The sequence below is a fragment of the Elephas maximus genome, chromosome 10 (assembly GCF_024166365.1).
Source record: "Elephas maximus indicus isolate mEleMax1 chromosome 10, mEleMax1 primary haplotype, whole genome shotgun sequence".
Lineage (NCBI taxonomy): Eukaryota > Metazoa > Chordata > Mammalia > Proboscidea > Elephantidae > Elephas > Elephas maximus.
In genome coordinates, this window is record NC_064828.1 from 30,020,058 (window position 1) to 30,040,251 (window position 20,194).

The 20,194-nt window shown below is 40.5% G+C and overlaps 1 protein-coding gene and 1 pseudogene across 1 annotated transcript; both read left to right on the forward strand.

Annotated features, from left to right (window-relative positions):
• The first annotated feature begins 12,405 nt into the window (after positions 1–12,405).
• Positions 12,406–13,383, forward strand: LOC126084503 (olfactory receptor 11H6-like). Its single transcript, XM_049899117.1, has one exon. The coding sequence runs from the start codon at positions 12,406–12,408 to the stop codon at positions 13,381–13,383; it is 978 nt and encodes a 325-aa protein (XP_049755074.1).
• A 5,702-nt stretch (positions 13,384–19,085) lies between these two features.
• On the forward strand, positions 19,086–20,086 carry LOC126083614 (olfactory receptor 11H7-like; annotated as a pseudogene).
• Positions 20,087–20,194: the final 108 nt, after the last annotated feature.

Consider the following 20,194-nt stretch of genomic DNA (forward strand, 5'->3'; position numbering starts at 1 on the left):
ACTTTTATTGATAATGAACTTGATGTAATAATTTTTGCAATTTGAATCATTCTAGTTTGAGTCAACTAAAACTGCCCCATGAAATGGTGTTATTATGAAGGACTACAAAAGGAAAATTGGTATGAACAAAGCTTTCATGTATGTATGGCTCACATTCTACTCCTTTATACCGAAGCAATACATTTGATTGAAGATCCTCTCCTTCATGATTTTCATCTTTTTTTTTTACATCATGTGATCCACATACATAAAGGTTTCTGATTATGTTGAATTGTACTGTTGAAACATCCTGGATAACCCTAACCAGTAACTTGTTGCTGTTGAGTTGATCCAGCTCATGGCGACTCCATGCATTTCACAGTAGAAAACCTCCATAGGGTTTTCTTAGCTGCAATCTATAGGTAAGCAGGTCATCAGACCTTTCCTCCACGGTTCTGGTAGTGGCTGTGAACCACCAAACTTTAGGTTAGTATGAAAAACAAAAGCCCAAACCCATTGCTGTCGAGTTGATTCCAACTCATAGCCAGAGCAGAACTGCCCTATAGGGTTTTCAGGGAGTGGTTGGTGGATTGCAACTGCCAACCTTTTGGTTAGCAGCTGAGTTCTTAACCACTGCTCCATAGTAGCCAATCACAAACTGCTTGCACCACTCAGGGATCCAGGACTCTGACCTAGAAGTTGAGTAATTTTTCCTGAACACTATGCCTGCTTTTCAAGAAACCGTCAGCTAATGGAGGGTGAAGCCAGGCAGAGTAGATTACCTTTAATATAAAAGTGAGATATAAATTTATAATACAGTTGATTTTGCTTTTTTCCAAAACAAAAAACTCTGTGTTAGAACAGTGGGTTGAATAGCATTTAAATAGCAATACAATAAGTGAAGAAGTTCTACGCTGTGACTCTACATGTCCTGCATATCTATGTCCTGCATAGATAATGACAAAAGAGGGGGAGAGAGCCCACTCAGCAAAATTGCGATACTTTGGAAAAGTTTTCTTTAGTGTATTCAGCATCTCTACCTCATTCTATTCTTTTCTTTTTAAAATACATGTACTTTATAATAGTCAATAAGTAGAAAATTCAGATTGTTTACTCTCAATCACTTTTATCCCTTCCCCTCCCCTCCCCATTGTACCATGTAGGGAGTCCCTTTGTTGTACAAATGGTTAACACACTTGTTTGGAGGTCAACTGCTGTGGAAAATGGTATGGTGCTTCCTTAAAAGACTAGAAATAGAAATACCATACAATCCAGCAATCCCATTCCTAGGAATATATCCTAGAGAATATAAGAGCCATCATGCAAATAGGCATATGCATACCCATGTTCGTTGCATCATGATTCACAATAGCAAAATGATGGAAACAACGCCAATCAATAGATGAACGGATAAACAAATGATAGTACATTTATAAAACAGAACACTATATAATGATAAACAATGAATCCGTGAAATATCTCACAACATGGACAAATCTGGAGAGTACTATGCTCAGTGAACTAAGTCAATCACGGAAGGAAAAATAGTGTATGAGACCACTATCATAAAACCTCAGGAAAGGTTTACACACAGAAAAAAACAATCTTTGATAGTTAAGAGGGAGGGGAGGGTTGGGGACAGAAAATAACTAACTAGATAGTTGTTGTTGGGTGCCTTCCAGTCAGTTCCAACTCACAGCAGCCCTATGCACCACACTGCCCAGCCCTGCGCCATGCTCACAACCCTTGTTATGCTTGAGGCCATTGTTGCAGCCACTGTGTCAATCCATCTTGTTGGGGGTCTTCCTCTTTTCCGCTGACTCTCTACTTTACCAAGAATAGTGTCCTTCTCCAGGGACTGATCCCTCCTGACAACATGTCCAAAGTATGTAAGACACTGTCCCACCATGCTTGCTTCCAAGGAGTATTCCGGTTGTACTTCTTCCTTGACAAATTTGTTTGTTCTTTGGGAGTCCATGGTATATTCAATATTCTTCTCCAACACCACAACTCAAAGGCGTCAATTCTTCTTCAGTCTTCCTTATTCATTGTTCAGATTTCACATGCATAGAATGCTTTTGAAAATACCATGGCTTGGGTCAAGCACACCTTAGTCTTCAAGGCGACATCTTTGCTTTTCTACATTTTAAAGAGGTACTTTGCAGTGGATTTACCCAGTGCAAGTTGTCTTTTGAGTCTTGACTGCTGCTTCCATGGGCGTTGGTTGTGGATCCAAGTAAAATGAAATCCTTCACAACCTCAATCTTTTCTCCATTTATCATGATGTTGTTATTGGCCAGTTCTGAGGGTTTTTGTTTTCTTTATGTTGAGGTGTAATACCTACTGAAGGCTACGGCCTTTGATTTTCATCAGTAAGTGCCTCAAGTCCTCTTCACTTTCAGCAAGCAAAGTTGTGTCATCTGCATAACGCAGGTTGTTAATGAGTCTTCCTTCAATTCTGATGCCGCATCCTTCTTCATATAGTCCAGCTTCTCGTATTATTTGCTCAGCATACAGGTTCAATAGGTGTGGTGAAAGGATACAACCCGATGCACACCTTTCCTGACTTTAAACCACACGGTATTATCTTGTTCTGTCTAAACAACTGTGTCTTGATCTATGTACAGATTCCTCATGAGCTCTGTTAAGTGTTCTGGAATTCCCAGTCTTCACAATTTGTTACGATCCACCCAGTTAAATGACTTTGTGTAATCAGTAAAACACAGGTAAACATCCTTCTGGTATTCTCTGCTTTCAACCAGGATCCATCTGACACCAGCATTGATATTCCTGGTTCCACATACTCTTCTGAACCCAGCCTGAATTTCTGGCAGTTCCCTGTTGATATACTGCTACAGCAGCTTTTGAATGATGTTCAGCAAAAATTTGCTTGTGTGTAATATTAATGATATTGTTTGATAATTTTCACATTTGGCTGGATACCTTTCTTGGGAACAGGCATAAATGTGGATCTCTTCCATTTGGTTGGCCAGGTAATTGTTTTCCAAATTCGTTGGCATAGACAAATAAGCACTTCCAACACTACATTCATTTGCTGAAACTACTCAATTGGTATTCTGTCAATTCTTAAAGCCTTGTTTTTTGCCAATGCCTTCAGTTCAGCTTGGACTTCTTCCATCAGTACCGTTGGTTCCTGATCATATGCTACCTCCTGAAATGGTTGAACATCATCCAAGAACTAGATAGTAGACAAGTATAAACCCTGATAAAGGAAAAGAGTATACAATATATGGGAAATCAACACAACTTGACCAAGGCAAAGCCATAGAAACTTCCTAGGCACAAGCAAACACCATGAGGGACTGAGTTACTGGGGCTGAGGGCTGGGGACCATGGTCTCGGGGGACATCTAGCTCAATAGGCATAACATAGTTCATAAAGGAAATATTCTACATTCAACATTTGTGAGTAGCTTCTGGGGTCTTAAAAGCTTGCAAGTGGCCATCTAAGACACATCTCTTGGTCCCATCCCATCCAGAGCAAGGGAGCATGAAGAAAACCAAAGACATAAAGGAAATATTAGTCCAAAAGACTAATGGGCCACATGAACCACAGCCTCACCACCCTGAACGTAGAACAACCAGACTGTGCACAACTACAACCATGGACTGCTCTGACAAGAATCACAATACAGGGTCCCAAACAGAGCTGGAGAAAAATGTAGAACAGAATTCAAATTCACCAAAAAAAAAAAAAGAAAGCCGAGACTTACTGGTTTGACAGAGACTAGAGGAACTCTTAAGACTATAGACCCCAGACACCCTTTTAAATCAGAGCTGAAGCCAGATGGTATAGTTTTATAAAATAAACAATAACACATGTAAGGAAAGGGCTTCTTATTTTAATCGTGTACACAAGACCAAATGGGCAATACTTGCCCAAAAGCAAAGATGAGAAGGCGGGAAGGACAGGAAAAATGGATGGATGGAAACCGGAAAAGATGGGGGTGGGGGAAGTGCTGACATATCACGGGAGTTGCAATCAATGTCACAAAACAATTTGTGTAGGAATTGTTGAATGAGAAACTAATTTGCTCTGTGGACTTTCACCTAAAGCACGCATACACACAAAAAAAGGCATTTCGAATCCACCCAAAGTCAGGTTGGAAGACACATCTACTTCAGAAAAAATCAGCCCTTGAAAACCCTGTGGAGCAGAGCACAGTTCTAAAATGAGACACATGGGATGGCCATTAGTCAGAATCGACTCTGTGGTAACTAGTTTGGATTTGGTTTATACAATGTAGACTTGTTTTCCTCTTTCACAGATGTTTCTAAAGTAATGTTTTAGAAGTTTTTAAAAATTTTATTGCATTTTAGGTGAAAGTTTACAGCACAAATTCGTTTCTCATTCAAAAATTTGGGCACAAATTGTTTTGTGACATTGGTTGCAATCCCCACAATGTGTCAGCACTCTCCCTCTTTCCCTTTCCACACCATTCATCCAGTTTTCCTATTCCTTCCTGCCTTCGTACCTGCTTTTGGGCAGGTGTTGCCCATTTAGTCTCCTGTACTTGATTAAACCAAGAAGCACGCTCCTCACCTGTGTTGTTTTATAGGCCTGTCCAGTCTTTGACTGAAAGGTGGATTTGGGAGTGGCTTCCGTTCTGAGTTAGCAGGGTGTCTGAGGGCGACGTTCTTGGGGGTTTCTCCAGTCTCTGCCAGGCCAGTAAGTCTGGTCCTTTTGTGTGCGTGTGTGTGTGTGTGTGTGTGTGTGTGTGAGTTTGAATTTTGCTCTACATTTTTCTCCTGTGCTGTCTGGGACCCTCCAATGTGATCTCTATCATAGTGGTTGGTGGTGGTAGACAGGCACCATCCAGTTCCTCTGGGCTTAGGCTGGTGGAGGTTATGTTTCATGTGGTCCCTGAGTCCTTTGGACTAATATTTCCCTTGTGTCTTTGGTTTTCTTCATTCTCTTTTGCTCTCAACATGGTGGAACAAATAGATGTATTTTAGACAGCCATGGGCAAGCTTCAAAACTCCAGTTGCTACTCACAAAAGTTGGATGTAGAACATTTTCTTTATGAACTATATTATATCAATTGAGCATGATCCCCAGACCTTGGCCCCAGTAACTAGGTCCTTCAAGTTGTTTGGATTGTCTAGGAAGCTTCTATGACTTTCCCTTGGCCAAGTGGTGCTGACTTCCCCTATTATGTGTACTGTCTTACCCTTCACCAGAATTAACACTTGTGTTAATTGTGTTTCTCCTCTCCGCCCTTCCTCTCCCTCATAAACCTGAGAGATTGTTTTTTACTACGTGTAAAACATTTGTTGGAGTTTTATGATAGTGGTCTCATGCAATATTTGTCCTTTCGTGATTGATTTCTTTCATTCAGTGTAATATCCTTCAGATTCATCCATGTTTTAGATGTTTCGATGATTCATCATTGTTGTTTACTTATGTGCAGTATTCCATTGTGCGTATGCACCATAATTTGTTTATCCATTCATCTGTTGATGAGCACTTAGATTGTTTTCATTCTTTTGCTATTGTGAAAAATGCTGCAATGGACATAAGTGTGCATATGTCTATTCTTTTGATAGCTCTTATTTCTCTAGGATATATTCCTAGGAGTGGGATTACTGGATTATGTGGTATTTCTATTTCCAACTTTTAAGGAGGTGCCATATCATTTTCCATAGTGATTGTACCTTTTACTTTCCCACCAGCAGTACATAAGAGTTCCAGTCTCCCTGAAACCCCTCCAACATTTCTTATTTTGGGGTTGATTTTGTTTGTGTTTTTTTGATTAGTGCCAGTTATGTCACGGTGAGATAGTATCTCATTTCTGTTTTGATTTGCATTTCTCTAATGGCTAATGACATAGTGGTTAAGAACTACCTCTGCTAACCAAAAGGTCAGCAGATCGAGCCCACCAGGCACTCCTTGGAAACTCCATGGGGCAGTTCTAGTGTGTCCTAGAGGGTTACTATGAGTCCGAATGGACTTGACGGCAAAGGGTTTTTTTTTTTAATGGCTAATGTTCATGAACGTTTCCTCATGTATCTGTGAGTCTCTTGAATGCCATCTTTGGTGAAGTATCTGTTCATATCCTTTGCCTGTTTTTTAATTGGATTATTTGTGTTTTTTTATTGAGGTATTGAAGTATTCTATAGAGTTTAAGATTAGACTCTTGTTGAACGTGTTGTAGCCAAATATTTTTTCCCAGTCTGTATGTTTTTTTTTTACTCTTTTGGTGAAGTCTTTTGATGAAGATAAGTGTTTAATTTTTAGGAGCTCCAGGTTATCTTGTTTTTCTTCTAGTGTTTGTGCATTGTTATGGTTTGTATTGTATATATGCCATGAACTAGGGCCCCTAGCATTGTCCCTATTTTTTCTCCCATGAACTTTATCATTTTAGGTTTTATATTTAGGTCTTTGATCCATTTTGAGTTAGTTTTTGTCCCTCATTCTATTCTTGTTTCCCCACCCTACCCTCTAGTTCCTGGTTCCTTCTCTATTACAAATTCAGAAAGAACTTTCTATCATCATTTGTAAGTTTTCCTAGAAGTCTTTCATGCCGATGTGTCTACTCTCTTGGGTATTTATATTTTTTAAATTCTTATTTCTAGATGTCAAATAAAAAAAGGTGTTTCTTCTTAAAGGAATTTATATATTTTACCTGCCCTTGAGAATATATTTTTGGGGAGGGGGAAAAGCTAGGGAGCTTAGTTGCCCCAGAGGAATGGAAATTTCTCCAAGCCCTAGGGAAGGAAATTCTAATTTAGGAATGATGTTTCCATGACAGTCTTGAGAGAGAAAATGGGAATTTGGAAATCAATCCTTGAACCTCTTGAACTACATGTAATCAAATTATTATTACAAAATAATTGATAAAACATTTATCTTCATTATTTCATTTCACACCCATATCCCATATCTGCCCTATGGGGCATGCAGGAAAAGTGAGTATGTATTTCATACTTGAAACTGGAGCTCACCACGCTGTTACATTTAATAAGTAAAAATGCTCAGATTAGAACTCAAATTACCTGTGTCCCAGTTTTCTTTCCATTATCCCACCTTCTCTTTAGATTCAACCCTGCTCTCACCCAGTGTTCCTCTTTATCCCAGGGCACCCACACTCATAAAATGTCTGAATAATCTTTTCCACCATTTTCTTGCCTATCCTAGGCCTCTTTCAAAAGCCTCTCCTGTTGATTAAATCCAACCCTGCTTTTCCAGACCTAGATCTTAGCCCCACACTCACCATCACGTGTACCTCAGCTCCAAGTGCCTATTATCCCTACAAATATCATTCTTATTCCTTTGACAAGATACCCTCAATTGATTCCTGACCCTACTGACTCCAATGCTCTATCTTCTATCACAATGGTTGTCAAACTTTGGTGTGTACCACAAACAGTGGAAAGCTTGTGAACACAGATTGCTGGGCCCCACACTCAGAGTTTCTGATCAGTAGGTCAGGATGGGGCCTGAAAATGTGCATTTCTAACAAGTTGTCAACTGATGCTAATACTGCTGGTGCTGGTGCAGAGACTACATTTTGAGAAAACTTACGCTTTCTCATCCTCACTTCTAAACTTAGACATGGTCTCTACTTGAGCTTTTGCTATATTTGAATTCATCTTTCTCTTACGTCGTCAGGTTCTCTGCCTCATGTTTTTTTGTCCTCCTTCAACTGATATCACTGAAAGAATTCATACTTCCCACCTCTGAGCCATTCACAGTGCCAAACTTCCATTTTCAGTAATATTATGTCACATCAACCAACACCCTTTCAAATTTGCGTTTATAGAAGTCTATCTTTTTTCAAACAAATGCTTTCAAACTGCATTTAAAATTGAAAAAGGAGATATTTTATATTGAATGTAACAAATTAAATTATGTATAGACAAAGATTTTTTTAATGTAATTGCTTACTGGTTAGTTACCAAGACTGAAATAAGTCTATTTTTGAGAGAAGATCAAACACACACTCACACTGTAATCTTTCCTCCCCCATCAACCATGACTCCCCACCTCCACCCCAACTCTCCACCTCCCACTCTCTCCATCTTCCCCCCTTTTCCCTGTAGATTCAATCCTTAGAAGATGGTGTCCCCACTAAGGAAGTTTCCCTGGCCTCTCTGGATAATTATCCTGACCTCTGTGTATCGCTAGTCCAGCCCCTGGGGCAAATTTACACAAATATAGATCAGATTAGATGCAAGCACAGGGAGTGATACCTCCCAAGGAGCACACTGGGGAACTATGGGTCCTTGCAGGAGAGATTTGACCTGAAAAATAAATTTCATTTTGTTCAGAGTACTAAAGGCTCTTTACGTTGTAAGGAAGCAAGTCTCTGGAGCCACAAATAATGTTTTCCGTTCCTGACTCAGTTTTTAGGTCATGTTAATAAGGAGAGTCTTGTGGCTGGAGTTTCTCTCACAACTTCCTCTTGGAGCCAGAAATGCCACCAGGTACGTAAGGAAGGTCACGCATCAGTGTATCACCACTCCTGTGCACCACTGCTGTCAGAGCCTAAGAGCATGCTGGTCCTTCTGCAAACCCACTGAGTCTTCATTCCTTTGTTCCTTATAGGACCCTACAGTTCTCTTCTCCCAAGACACTCCTGAAGAGTGCTCACAGTGATATAGCCACATTTAGGCCTCACAAGGTACTACAGTGTGCCCACCATGCAGCTCAATTAGGGAAAATGATGCTCAGATGTCTTGGGTATTATTTTTTGGCCACTAAATTTCCTTCCATTCGAATGCAGTCTGAACCTGGTAACCAGACCAATTGTCATGGAGTCAATCCAACTCATGGTGACCCCATGTGTGTCAGAGTAGAACTGTACTCCATAGGGTTTTCAATGGCTGATTTTTCAGAAAAAAATGACCAGGCCTTTCTTTCAAGGTGCCTCTGGGTGGTCTTGTTCCTCCAACCTTTCAACCAGCATCCAAGTGCATTAACTCTTTGTACCACCCAGAGAATCTGGTAGGGCCTTGTTTTTAACATTGGTGCAATGTAGTTTTCATTAATGGATTATCCTTCATCAAGAGCAATTAAAGCAGGTCATTCTTATATTTTTCAAGTCGTTGGCAAGTGGCAAGGGGAAACTGAGACAGAAGTAGCCCAGCAGACTCTCTGGTCCTTTAAATTTATCATAATACATAAATATTAAAGGAAGAAGAAGCTTTTCACTAATAACTTAAGAAGTGAATGCTCTTTGCTGGTCAAATGGCTTAAATTCTCAGCAAATGGTTGGTTATCAGGGAAGGTTTGGTTCCCTTTCTAGTTCATTCAGGATGGATTGCCCAGGCTCTGTGTTCCTCCCCTTCTCTGCAGCTGCCCATTTGTATGAACATTTTGGGTGAATAGAAAGATAAATGAAGCAAATTTACTTTTCCCTTTAAGCTATCAATAGACGTACTTTGGAGCTAGAGGAAGTAGAAACATACCCAGTAAGATTTTGAATTATCTGTGAAGTTCATTTATCCACCTAATCCATCTTTCTCTGGCCGTGTATTCCATAGATAACTGAGATTTCACTGCAGCACAAATCATGTCGACAAAATCTCAGATGTTATGAAGTCAAATCACGAGCTGGGAGTCAAGACTTACAAGATCTGGTTCTAGGCCAAGGACCATGAGTTGGGATGATATTTCTGTTCTTAATGCCAAAATCTACCTGGTCTGTGACTAAGGTAAGTTAATTTGTGTCTCATATTTCTGCATATTGTCTCAAAAAGTCCAAAATGTCCATTTTTGGATGCACAGGTGTGCTAAATTATAATTGCCCCCTTACCATCTCCCTATCTGCTAATGGACATAATAGCTACTAATGAACGTAAAGTAACATATGTCCTTTAGGGGGAGATTATTGCCCCCCGAAGAAACCCAGAACTCTGTTAAACTCTCTCAGTGAGGTAAAGGAGGAAGGACTATTCTCTGGCACCAGTAAATCTAGCCTACTCTGAACAGAGGCAAGAAATGATGTCCATTGCCCACACAGGGTCTTCCGCTATTTTTTTTTCACCTTTTACCTTTTATTACCCCCCCCTTTTATTTCCCCTTCCCCTAATTATTCTCTCTACATGTTATTTGGCACATAGACATGTCCGTCTGATTAGTATTTAATCCTGAGGGAGAGGAACTTAGGAGTTATCTTCCCAAGACGTGAACTGGGGCACGCATGGATATGATCTGACCCTGTAGATGAGAGCCTAACTTCAGAGACCGTAGCCTGGTGATGATGTGTGCTGTTCTACTCATCCCTGCCCTGTTTATCCTGTGAGTAATAAACGCCTCTTGATCATGCCATTAGAAGTGTCTGCTCTGTGCTCTGCTCCAGACAGCCCTCCACTAAGAAACTGTGAACACAGTGACATTGCACCCCTGTCATGCCAAGTAAAGCTTGTTATCATGCCACCCTCACTACATATGTTTATCTAAATTGCTTCTAACTGGAGTAAATATTGTTTTCCAGGTCCGCAGCATACTGTGGGGCATGCATGAAACACACTGCTCCAGGAAGCCCCATTCATGTGGACACACAACTGTACAGATGCAGGTGGCAGCACTGATTTTTTCCACAAATCATAAGTTCCAAAGGGGGAGACATTTTATTTTTTATGTTCATCATTATGCCCAAGAACTTAGCACACCGCTAGGAGCCTAACAGTGACAAAAGCATTTGTTAAATGTCTGAATTAATAGGTAAATGGAGGAAATTCTGAAATCTACATTCGGCATTCAATTTTTTTTTTTATTGTCAGAAGCCCAGTACCTATGTTCCCAACCAAAAATGACAGCATGTGGTCTGAAAAATATAAGCATAGCTGTAGGAAGTATATTGGAAATTATCTCTCTGCTAGAAATTTTGGTGCACAGGTCATGACGATTACAGCCCAGTGAACGAAATCTCTCAGACAAAATTTACATTTTCACAAAAATCATGTTTATTAAAGATAATATTTTTCACCATTCTAAATACAAATGTTAATGCAAATATCCAAAGTAACCTTGGCCATAAGACATTTATCCTTCTGGGTTTGCTCCAGGTTTTATCAAGTGCTAAGAAGCAGGTCCCTTGCTCTCTGCAGATGGTATAAATGGCATAAGGATGGTTATCGGTGAGTATCTTAACAATGACCTAAATAAATAATATGGTCGTTTATTCTAGTTTTAAAGTCAATGTATGGTTGAACTTAAAATATGGATGGTGACTTACCTAGCAAAACATTCTGAGTTTTAGCTGGCAAAGTTTAGGACATAGAAATCAACCAGGACCAATAATTTCAAGAACTTTGCTAGCAAAATATCCAGATTTATACCTTTGTCTCAACTCCTGATTCAGCCATCGTCAGAAAGATCTTTTTGGTCTCTGCACATCTTAAGGAGATCCCTCTATTCATGACTGAATTTAGGTAAAAGCAAGATTATGAAGCAACATAAATTGTTGTCTTTAGGGCTTTATTCCCGGAAAAAATGAAGGCACGTGGCTGTATAAACTAGCGAAATTGACTTACCAGCAGCAAAACACCAAGGTGCCTCAGGTGCCCAGCTGTGACTGTGGGGTTGTGGAATAGTACAGATGCTGGGGTAAACAAGCCAGGGGAAATGGTGGTGAAAGAAATGATGTAAAAGGAAAAAAACAGCTGTCTTCAGTAATTTAATCTCCCTACCCCCATGGATGAGGAATTAGACTTATTTTGTGTAGCTGCAAAGAGGAGGCCCAGCATCAGTGTGTAGAAGTAATAAGCAAGACAGAGTTTGTGCAACAGAAGGAAGTGCTTTGAGAGAACCAGGGCTCCTTAAGTGGGAAATGGGTTGAAATGTTCAGCAAATCCAGATGCCACCTGAGAGATGTGATCTAGAGGGAACCAGATCGGTGATTTGGGGACTGCTTTACAGAACCCTAAGAGTTTTGCAGCACATCACTAGGAGCAGTGAAGGCAAGGGAACTCAAGGTTACCACCTAGCTCCATTCTCACCTGCTTATATTGCATGTCTGCATATGAAACTCTGAGTAAGAAGGCAACTTAACACATATTTTTGTTTCAGATTTATACTCAATTTTGCTTCAAAATGAAGGAGTGCATCCAGAATTTATACTTATATGTAGGCTATCCAAGGGGCCCTGATTCTACCATTAAAGTTGAAACTGAGACTTCGGGTTGCAGGAACACTTTAAATGAACTGGTGTTTATTCCAAACCAACCTCCAAATAGGCCAGTGTATCTAGGAATTATTGGCTTTGCATATTCAAGTAAATTCCTTAAATCTCTCTGAGCTTCAGTTTTCTTATCTGTAAAAAACAAAACAAAAAAAAAAAGAAGAAGAAGACAATAAAACACACTTCCCTATAGCTCAAGGGGCCATGAGGAAGACCAAATGAGATAATGTGTGAAAATGCTTAGTACATTTTCAACCAATTGTTAGCTTATCCAACTAATGCTCATTATTACTCACTCCTTGGTCTCTTCTGTTTCTCGAACACCTTCGAGAGCCCAGAACAGAACGATGCATGTCGTGACTGAGTTTGTCCTCCTGGGTTTCCCTGGTCAAAGGAAGACACAGAACTTCCTGTTCATGTTAATCCTGGTGGTCTATCTCCTGACCCTACTGGGGAATGGGGCTATTGCCTGTGCAGTGAAATGGGACAGGAGGCTCCACATACCCATGTACATCCTCTTGGGGAACTTTGCCTTCCTAGAGATCTGGTATGTTTCCTCCACTGTCCCAAACATGCTGCTCCACATCCTCTCTGAGACTAAGACCATCTCTTTCTCTGGCTGCTTCCTCCAATTCTACTTCTTTTTTTCATTGGGTACAACTGAGTGTTTCTTCTTATCAGTTATGGCCTATGATCGGTACCTGGCCATCTGCCGCCCACTGCACTACCCCTCCATCATGACTGGAAAGTTCTGTGTGATCCTGGTCTGTGTTTGCTGGGTGAGTGGATTCCTCTGCTATCCAGTCCCCATTGTCCTTATCTCCCAACTTCCCTTCTGTGGACCCAATATCATTGACCACATTGTGTGTGACCCAGGCCCATTGTTGGCACTGGCCTGTGTCCCTGCACCTTCTACTGAGCTTATCTGTTACACCTTCAACTCAATCATCATCTTCGGGCCCTTCCTCTCCATTTTGGGATCTTACGCCCTGGTGCTCAGAGCTGTTCTTCATGTTCCCTCTGGAGCTGGTCGAACTAAAGCTTTCTCCACATGCACATCCCACCTGATGGTTGTGTGTCTGTTCTATGGAAGTCTTATGGTTATGTATGTGAGTCCAACATCAGGGAACCCAGCAGGGATGCAAAAGTTCGTCACTTTAGTGTACTCAGCAGTGACTCCACTACTAAACCCCCTTATCTATAGTCTAAGAAACAAAGACATGAAAGATGCCCTAAAGAAAGTCCTGAGATTATGAATTAGCCAAAATTGAGACACCTTTGGAAGGGAAACTGAGTTTGTCACTTCTGGCCTGTGTTATTTACAATAACAATAGAGAATGGCATCAGTACATCATGTTCTGGCTCATACTTAAGAGAGAGAATTCCCTTTCACTGTTCCTTAACAGTTCAGTGGACCCTGGAGGTACAGTGATGAAAGGACTTGGCTGCTAACTGAAAGCTCAGCAGTTAGAACCAACCAACCACTCCGTGGACAAAGATGTAGCAGTCTGCTTCTCTAAAGATTTACAGCCTTGGAAACCCTATAGGGTTGTTCTACTCTGTCCTATAGAGTCGCTATGCATCAGAATCAACTCAATGGCAGTGGGTTTGGTTTGGATTTTGGCAGTTCAAGTTCAGTTCACTGATGGTATATTCAGTAAAACATTTTAAATATGCATAGCTCACTGAGTAATTATGTACGGTTGTTATATGTATGTTATATGTACTTTTTGCTGTACTTTATATGTGTCTTTGCTGGTTTTAATCTTGACTGGCAGAAGGAATTGATTGCATGTGTTTCTGAAGGCTTTCAAGAGAGGGAGGAGTCTTGTAACTTCAGAAAACAAATACTCTTAAAGACACTGGGCCAAGCAGCCTCAAAAAAAAAAAAAAAGCAGTGGACATCTTTCATTGATTGAGGTTCTCTTTCACACCAAAAACAGAGTGTGCTTCATATCTCTATCAATTATGAATGAAGTACAAACTCTTCATTTGCCATTCAAAGTCTTTCCAATAGACTGCTAGGTCCAGTCTTCTTTCCCACTTATGCACTGTATAACCCTGCACTTCACAATGATCAGCCTTCTTACTTCTTTTAAACACATTTATTCCCAACTGAGCCCTGGTGGCATAGTGGTTAAGAGCTTGGCTGCTAACCAAAAGGTCAGTAGTTTGAATCCACCAGCTGCTCCTGGGAAGCCCTATGGGACAGTTCTACTCTGCCCTATAGGGTTGCTATGAGTCAGAAGTGACTTGATGGCAGCAGGTTTGTTTTGGGTTTGGATGTTTTAATCATAGTGCTTCCCCTGACTTGCCCCTGTCTATCGACTGAAAACCAGAAAAACCAAACCCACTGCCATTGAATCGATCTAACTCGTAGCGACCCTATAGGACAGAGTAGAACTGATCCATAGAGTTTTCCAAGGAGCACTGGTGGATTCGAACTGCTGACCTCTTGGTTAGCAGCCATAGCACTTAACCACTACACCACCAGGGTTTCTATCTACTGAAGTAAATCTTAATCAACCCTTTCTCTTCCATGAGATAATACCTGATGTCTCCTTGAACTCTCCCTTCCCCCAAAAGTATCTTTATCTGCAATTTGGCCATTTAATTGCATACTATTTTGTAGGGACGCTTACCTGTTCTTTTATGAGCAAGTCTAAAAACTAGATATCTTTTGCTTTGCCCCTCAATGCCCAAGTCAGGGCAATGTACACAATAGACACAAACCAAATACCTATATGTAAGTTAATAAATATCTAGGATACTGACTCTATCATCAAGACTAGCCAAATGTATATCTAAATTCCTCAATTTGACTTCTAATCCTACAACTTATTCACGCAAAGTACAGTCATATAGATAAACATTAATTTATTCTTCACATACACTTAATTGGGTCCTAACTAGATTGGAACCTTTTTAAATGACCTTATCCACCTCCAAGAGAAAACTCTATAAGTCATACTAGAGTGTGTCTGTGGGAAAGGGGACTCTAAAGCAGGTTTCAGGGTAGGGTGTTCAGCACTGAGAAGAACACCACAAAATCTAGCAGTCAATTCTACTAGATTCAATCTTACATTGCTTCCTAATTGTTTTATGTCGATACACCTTGGATGGTGAACTGTGGAAAGGGAATAATCCATAGCTTCCATTTCTATAATAGTCTCCTGTTTGCTTGGCTCATACTAGTTCTTCAAAAGGAGCTTAATTCTTAATGTGATACATGTAGCAAAATTCTGCTAAACTCTTAGATTAACACAACATTAGAGCAGCAATCACTTTGAAATTTCCCTTGATGATAACCTGTGATAATCATTGTGATGTTGATCCACTCCATACGGATTGAAGGTACTTAAGAGAATCTTTGAGTATACGAGCTCAGACTGAGTTCTATATACCATATATCTTGGAGATTAAAACAATGTTTTATAATTAATATAATGGCATAAAATGATCATCAGCTTTCCTAATTCCTGAACCCCACCTGTTCTAATTCCTTCATGTTGTCGCTGACTAAAGACAAAATACAAACCGAGATCACCCCTACGTTCCCAGACGTGACAGTCATTTTCTGCCTACTTAGTGATATTCCACTTTAACAGCCCAGAAACAAGTGGTAAATTAACTTTGGTCGGAGGAGTTTTAAAGTTTGCCTGATGATGACAACTTGATAAAACTAGAAGCAAATCCATCAGACGGCAACCACAGAAGACATGAGACCACCCAGCAGCCCTTTAGCCTCCTTCACGGATGGTTCTCTCCTAGATGTGTCATGAAATACGTAGAATCCATCCTCCCCAAACTGACTATGACAACTGTAATATCACTCGGAATATATATAGACGACAATAACCTAAGCATATTTTATTTGTGTGCAGCAGTTTCCATGTCATCCACAGAGCAATGTGTGCCTCTCAGAAGGCTGTAGGGCAAAGCCTCAGACAGAAAAGTGTGCACAGAAAACAATGCCAAGATTTCCATGTTTGTGCCCAAACCCCACACTGAACGAGAAGACCTTCAGCTGAGAGGCCAACCTACTTAAAATGAGAGAATGCCCAGGGTTTTAGTTGTGGCCATACTGGGGCTGAAATGAGGTGTGTGAAGAGGAAGAACTTTCTGGGTGCCAGGTGAAGAAATGCTCCAGGTGGGTGTTTCTCAAGCTTTCCCCCAATGCATGCTTAACAACAGTGGTCAGAGAACACAGGCCATGTGGGAACAATAATTATTTGAAATCCAAAGTTTTATTTTAAAGTTCATTACAAATTTTACTTGCTAGTCACAGTGGTTATGCAGTTGGCTGCTAACCAAAAGTCGGTGATCCGAACCCACCAGCCACTCCATGGGAGACAGCTATAGCAGTCTTCTCCTGTAAAGATTGCAGCCTTGGAAACCCTATGGAACAGTTCTACTATGTTCTATAGGGCTGCTATGAGTCAGAGTCGAATTGACAGCAATGGGTTTATTCCACAGTATACATGTATTTTGTATAATATAAAATTATTTTCTCTAAATAAAATTGGCCCTTCAGGAAAACATTTAACTGAAGGATTTGTGTACCTCATGGCACAAAATCACATACCCTGTTTGAGAAGCACAAGGAGGGATGCTTAAGGAGACTACGGGGTCTCCCCAGAGTTAAAATTGCACGTTATTTTTAATAATCCCTAGGGATCAATTTATCAAATAAATGAAGGAAACCCTAAGGCAAGAAATAAGAAAATCCCTAGGGAAAACATGAAAAGTTACAAGAGACTTGAGGATTCTCAACAGTGGCTAATATAAGCCATAAAATAAGACTAGAGCTCAGTTTCAACACACTCTATGGGAAATAGGGCACCAGAATCTCATGGAGCAAGGGAAGAGAAACAAGCCAAGCATGGGGCTCTCTCTAGGGTTTCCACACTAGAGCCAGGGGAGAAGAGAAACTTTGTGACCTCCCTACAGACTCTCTTCAGGCTAACCTAGGAAAGCTTCATGGTATGCATGGGACGTCTCCTCTGATGGGCGTTGCTGCTATGATACACCACATTGGGCCTATCCACCTGTGCATTTGTTCACTCAATATGCTCAAGGTTTCAAGTACCAAAGGCTATCAGTTTCTCTTCCGCTCAATAACAAAATTAAAAAAAAAAAAAAAAAAAACCGCGAAGTACTTAGATCAACGGGGAATTCACACTCACCAAAATAAGTGCACTAAAAAGGGAGCCAAAGTCATCCCCGGGTGACCAGAAGTGATCTGACTCTTCTAGATATTTGAGCAAAATAGTATGGAGCTAACTCTATCGACTGAGACTAGAAACCAAAAGAAAACTGGAATTTGTTTGTTTCTCTGTTTGTTTCCTCTCACCAGCTTTCCCCTCTTGGTCCATTACTCATCTGCACCTTCAGATGAGGTGATAGAAAAAAAAAATTTAATAGTTATATCAAATCGGGCAGCATGAGGAGTAAGATTTCCCATAGGGTTTAACGGTGAATATATTGGGAACTACTTCCTACCGTTACGTTTGAAATTGTCTGTGAAATTCATTTCTCATGCTTTCCCTGTGGCTGACTAGCAGTTTCTGGAAGGTTGTTTATGTTTCTTTGCTTGTTTCTTTGTTTGTATGTCAACTAGAGCGATCTATGGCTCAAACGCATGGAGTTCAGCCTTCTGCATGTTGGGTCAAAGTCTGTGACTCTGAGTTCAGAGTCATTGCTGATGCTGCTCTGTTCCAGGGATAATGGTTGTTCTCTGCATCACTGCTTTCTCAAACTTGTTGAGTTGTGTTTCTTGCTTAGAAAAATGGAGAACATATAGAGCTTCTGGAAACCCTGGTGACGTAGTGGTTGAGTGCTATGGCTGCTAACCAAAAGGTCGGCAGTTCGAATCCACCAAGCACTCCTTGGAAACTCTATGGGGCAGTTTTACTCTGTCACTGAGTGGGAATCGCCTCAACTGCCATTGGTTTTTTGGAGATAGAACTCCTATGGTGGGGAACCATTTTTCAAGATGCTTCACCACAACGATCATCAATGCAGGCTAATTTAGCTGTTCACAAAAATCCTAGTTTACAAAAGCATTTTAGATTAGGATTTGTATATTTTATATACAAAGACCCTCAGCAAGATGGATTGACACAGTGGTTACAATGGGCTTGAGAACAGCAACCACTGTGAGAATGGCTCAGGACAAGGAGTGCTTTGTTCTATTGTATATAGGGTCATTATGAGTCAGAACCAACTTGATGGCATCTAACAACAACATATATGTGTGTGTGTGTGTGTGTGTGTGTGTGAGTATGTGTATGTATGTGGTATGTGTGTGTGTAAGCCTTTCAGAAGTGGTAATAGCGACTTTTTTATTACTAAAAACAAAGGATTAAAAGCCAAATGAGCTGGAGTCTAATTTAAATGTCTTTATATACATAAAGTATTTTATCATTTGAATGACCTTATGATATTTTTTCTGGTATCACTCAAAAGTATTGGATTGAAAATAAATTCTTCTAATGGAAATGGGGCTCCAAGAAAGAAAGAATCTAAAATAATGTAAAAGCACAAGTCATTCAAATTGATTAGAAAATTCAATGATGGTATGCATGTCATCACATATTGATGTCAATAGCACTAATTGCTGTGTATAAACAGCTTTCACTGGAAAAAAATTAGGTAAAAGACAAACCATGTTTCCTCTAGTTCAAGGTTTCCTAATATCAGAAGAAGACGAAATTTAACTGACTTTGTCCACTGCCACAGAAAGTTCAAGTAGCCTGGAAGTGTATATTTACAAAGAGTTAGGGCCAAAAGATTCATTCATAACATGGAAGGATTCATTCAAGACTCTTTTTAGAATATCCATATGTTTGCCTGCATGAATCAAGCTCTCAGTCCCAAGAAAAGCTCCAGGCTGCCTCAGCAGCAAACAAAGTCAATTGTCACTATCTATCTGTCTTCTCTCCACAGTCTGGGGACCATGAACAAATCGGGGATATCTACTGTAACACACTTTGTTCCGCTGGGCTTTCCTGGTCCCTGGAAAATGCAGATCATTCTCGATGATTCTGTTGGCCTACATCTTGACTCTGACTGGGAATATGGCCATCATTTGTGCAGTGAGATGGGACCCACGACTCCATACCCCTATGTACATGCTCCTGGCCAACTTCTCCTTCCTAGCAATCTGGTCTGTGACCTGCACAATTCCAACATGTGGGTCAATTTTCTTTCCAAAATCAAGACAATTTTCTTCTCCTGCTGCTTCACTCAGTTCTAGTTCTTCTTTTCCCTGGGCACAATGGAATGCTTCTTCCTCTTTGTCATGGCTTATGATCAGTACCTGGCTTTCTGCCGCCCACTGCACTATCCCTCCATCATGACCCAGAGGCTCTGCGGCATTCTAGTGTCTCTTTGTTGGATCATCAGTTTCCTTGGACATTTAATTCCCATTTCTTCATTTCCCAGCTAGCTTTTTGTAGTGCCAACACCATTGATCACTTCCTGTGTAATGTGGACCCACTGATGGCCCTGTCCTGTGCCCCTAAACCCATCATAGAGCATGTATTCCACTCTGTGAGCCCTCTTATTATCATTCTCACCATTTTCTACATCCTTGGGTCCTATTCCCTGGCGCTCAGAGCTGTGCTGCAAGTCCTTTCTTCAGGGGGTCAGTGAAAAGTCTTCTCTACCTGTGGATCCCACTTAGTGGTGGTATCTCTGTTCCATGGAACCATAATGGTGATGTATGTGACTCCCACATCTGGCAATCCAATTGCTATGCAGAAGATCATCACACTGATATACTCTGTAGTGACACCAATCTTCAACCCTATCATCTACAGCCTATGCAACAAGGACATGAAATATGCCCTCTGTCATGTCCTTTGTGGGATGAAAATTACCCAAAACTCAGGAATAGGCTTTGTACAACCCAATGAATTTATTACTATAAGTGAGAGAATAATCCTCTTTCTCTAATTCAAGCTGACTTTGCTTTATTCATAACCATCACAGATCTTTTGTACAAAGCCAGACTCATTGTGTATTGGTCATATGTTGATTCCCTTTTAGTTTTAGATATGTATT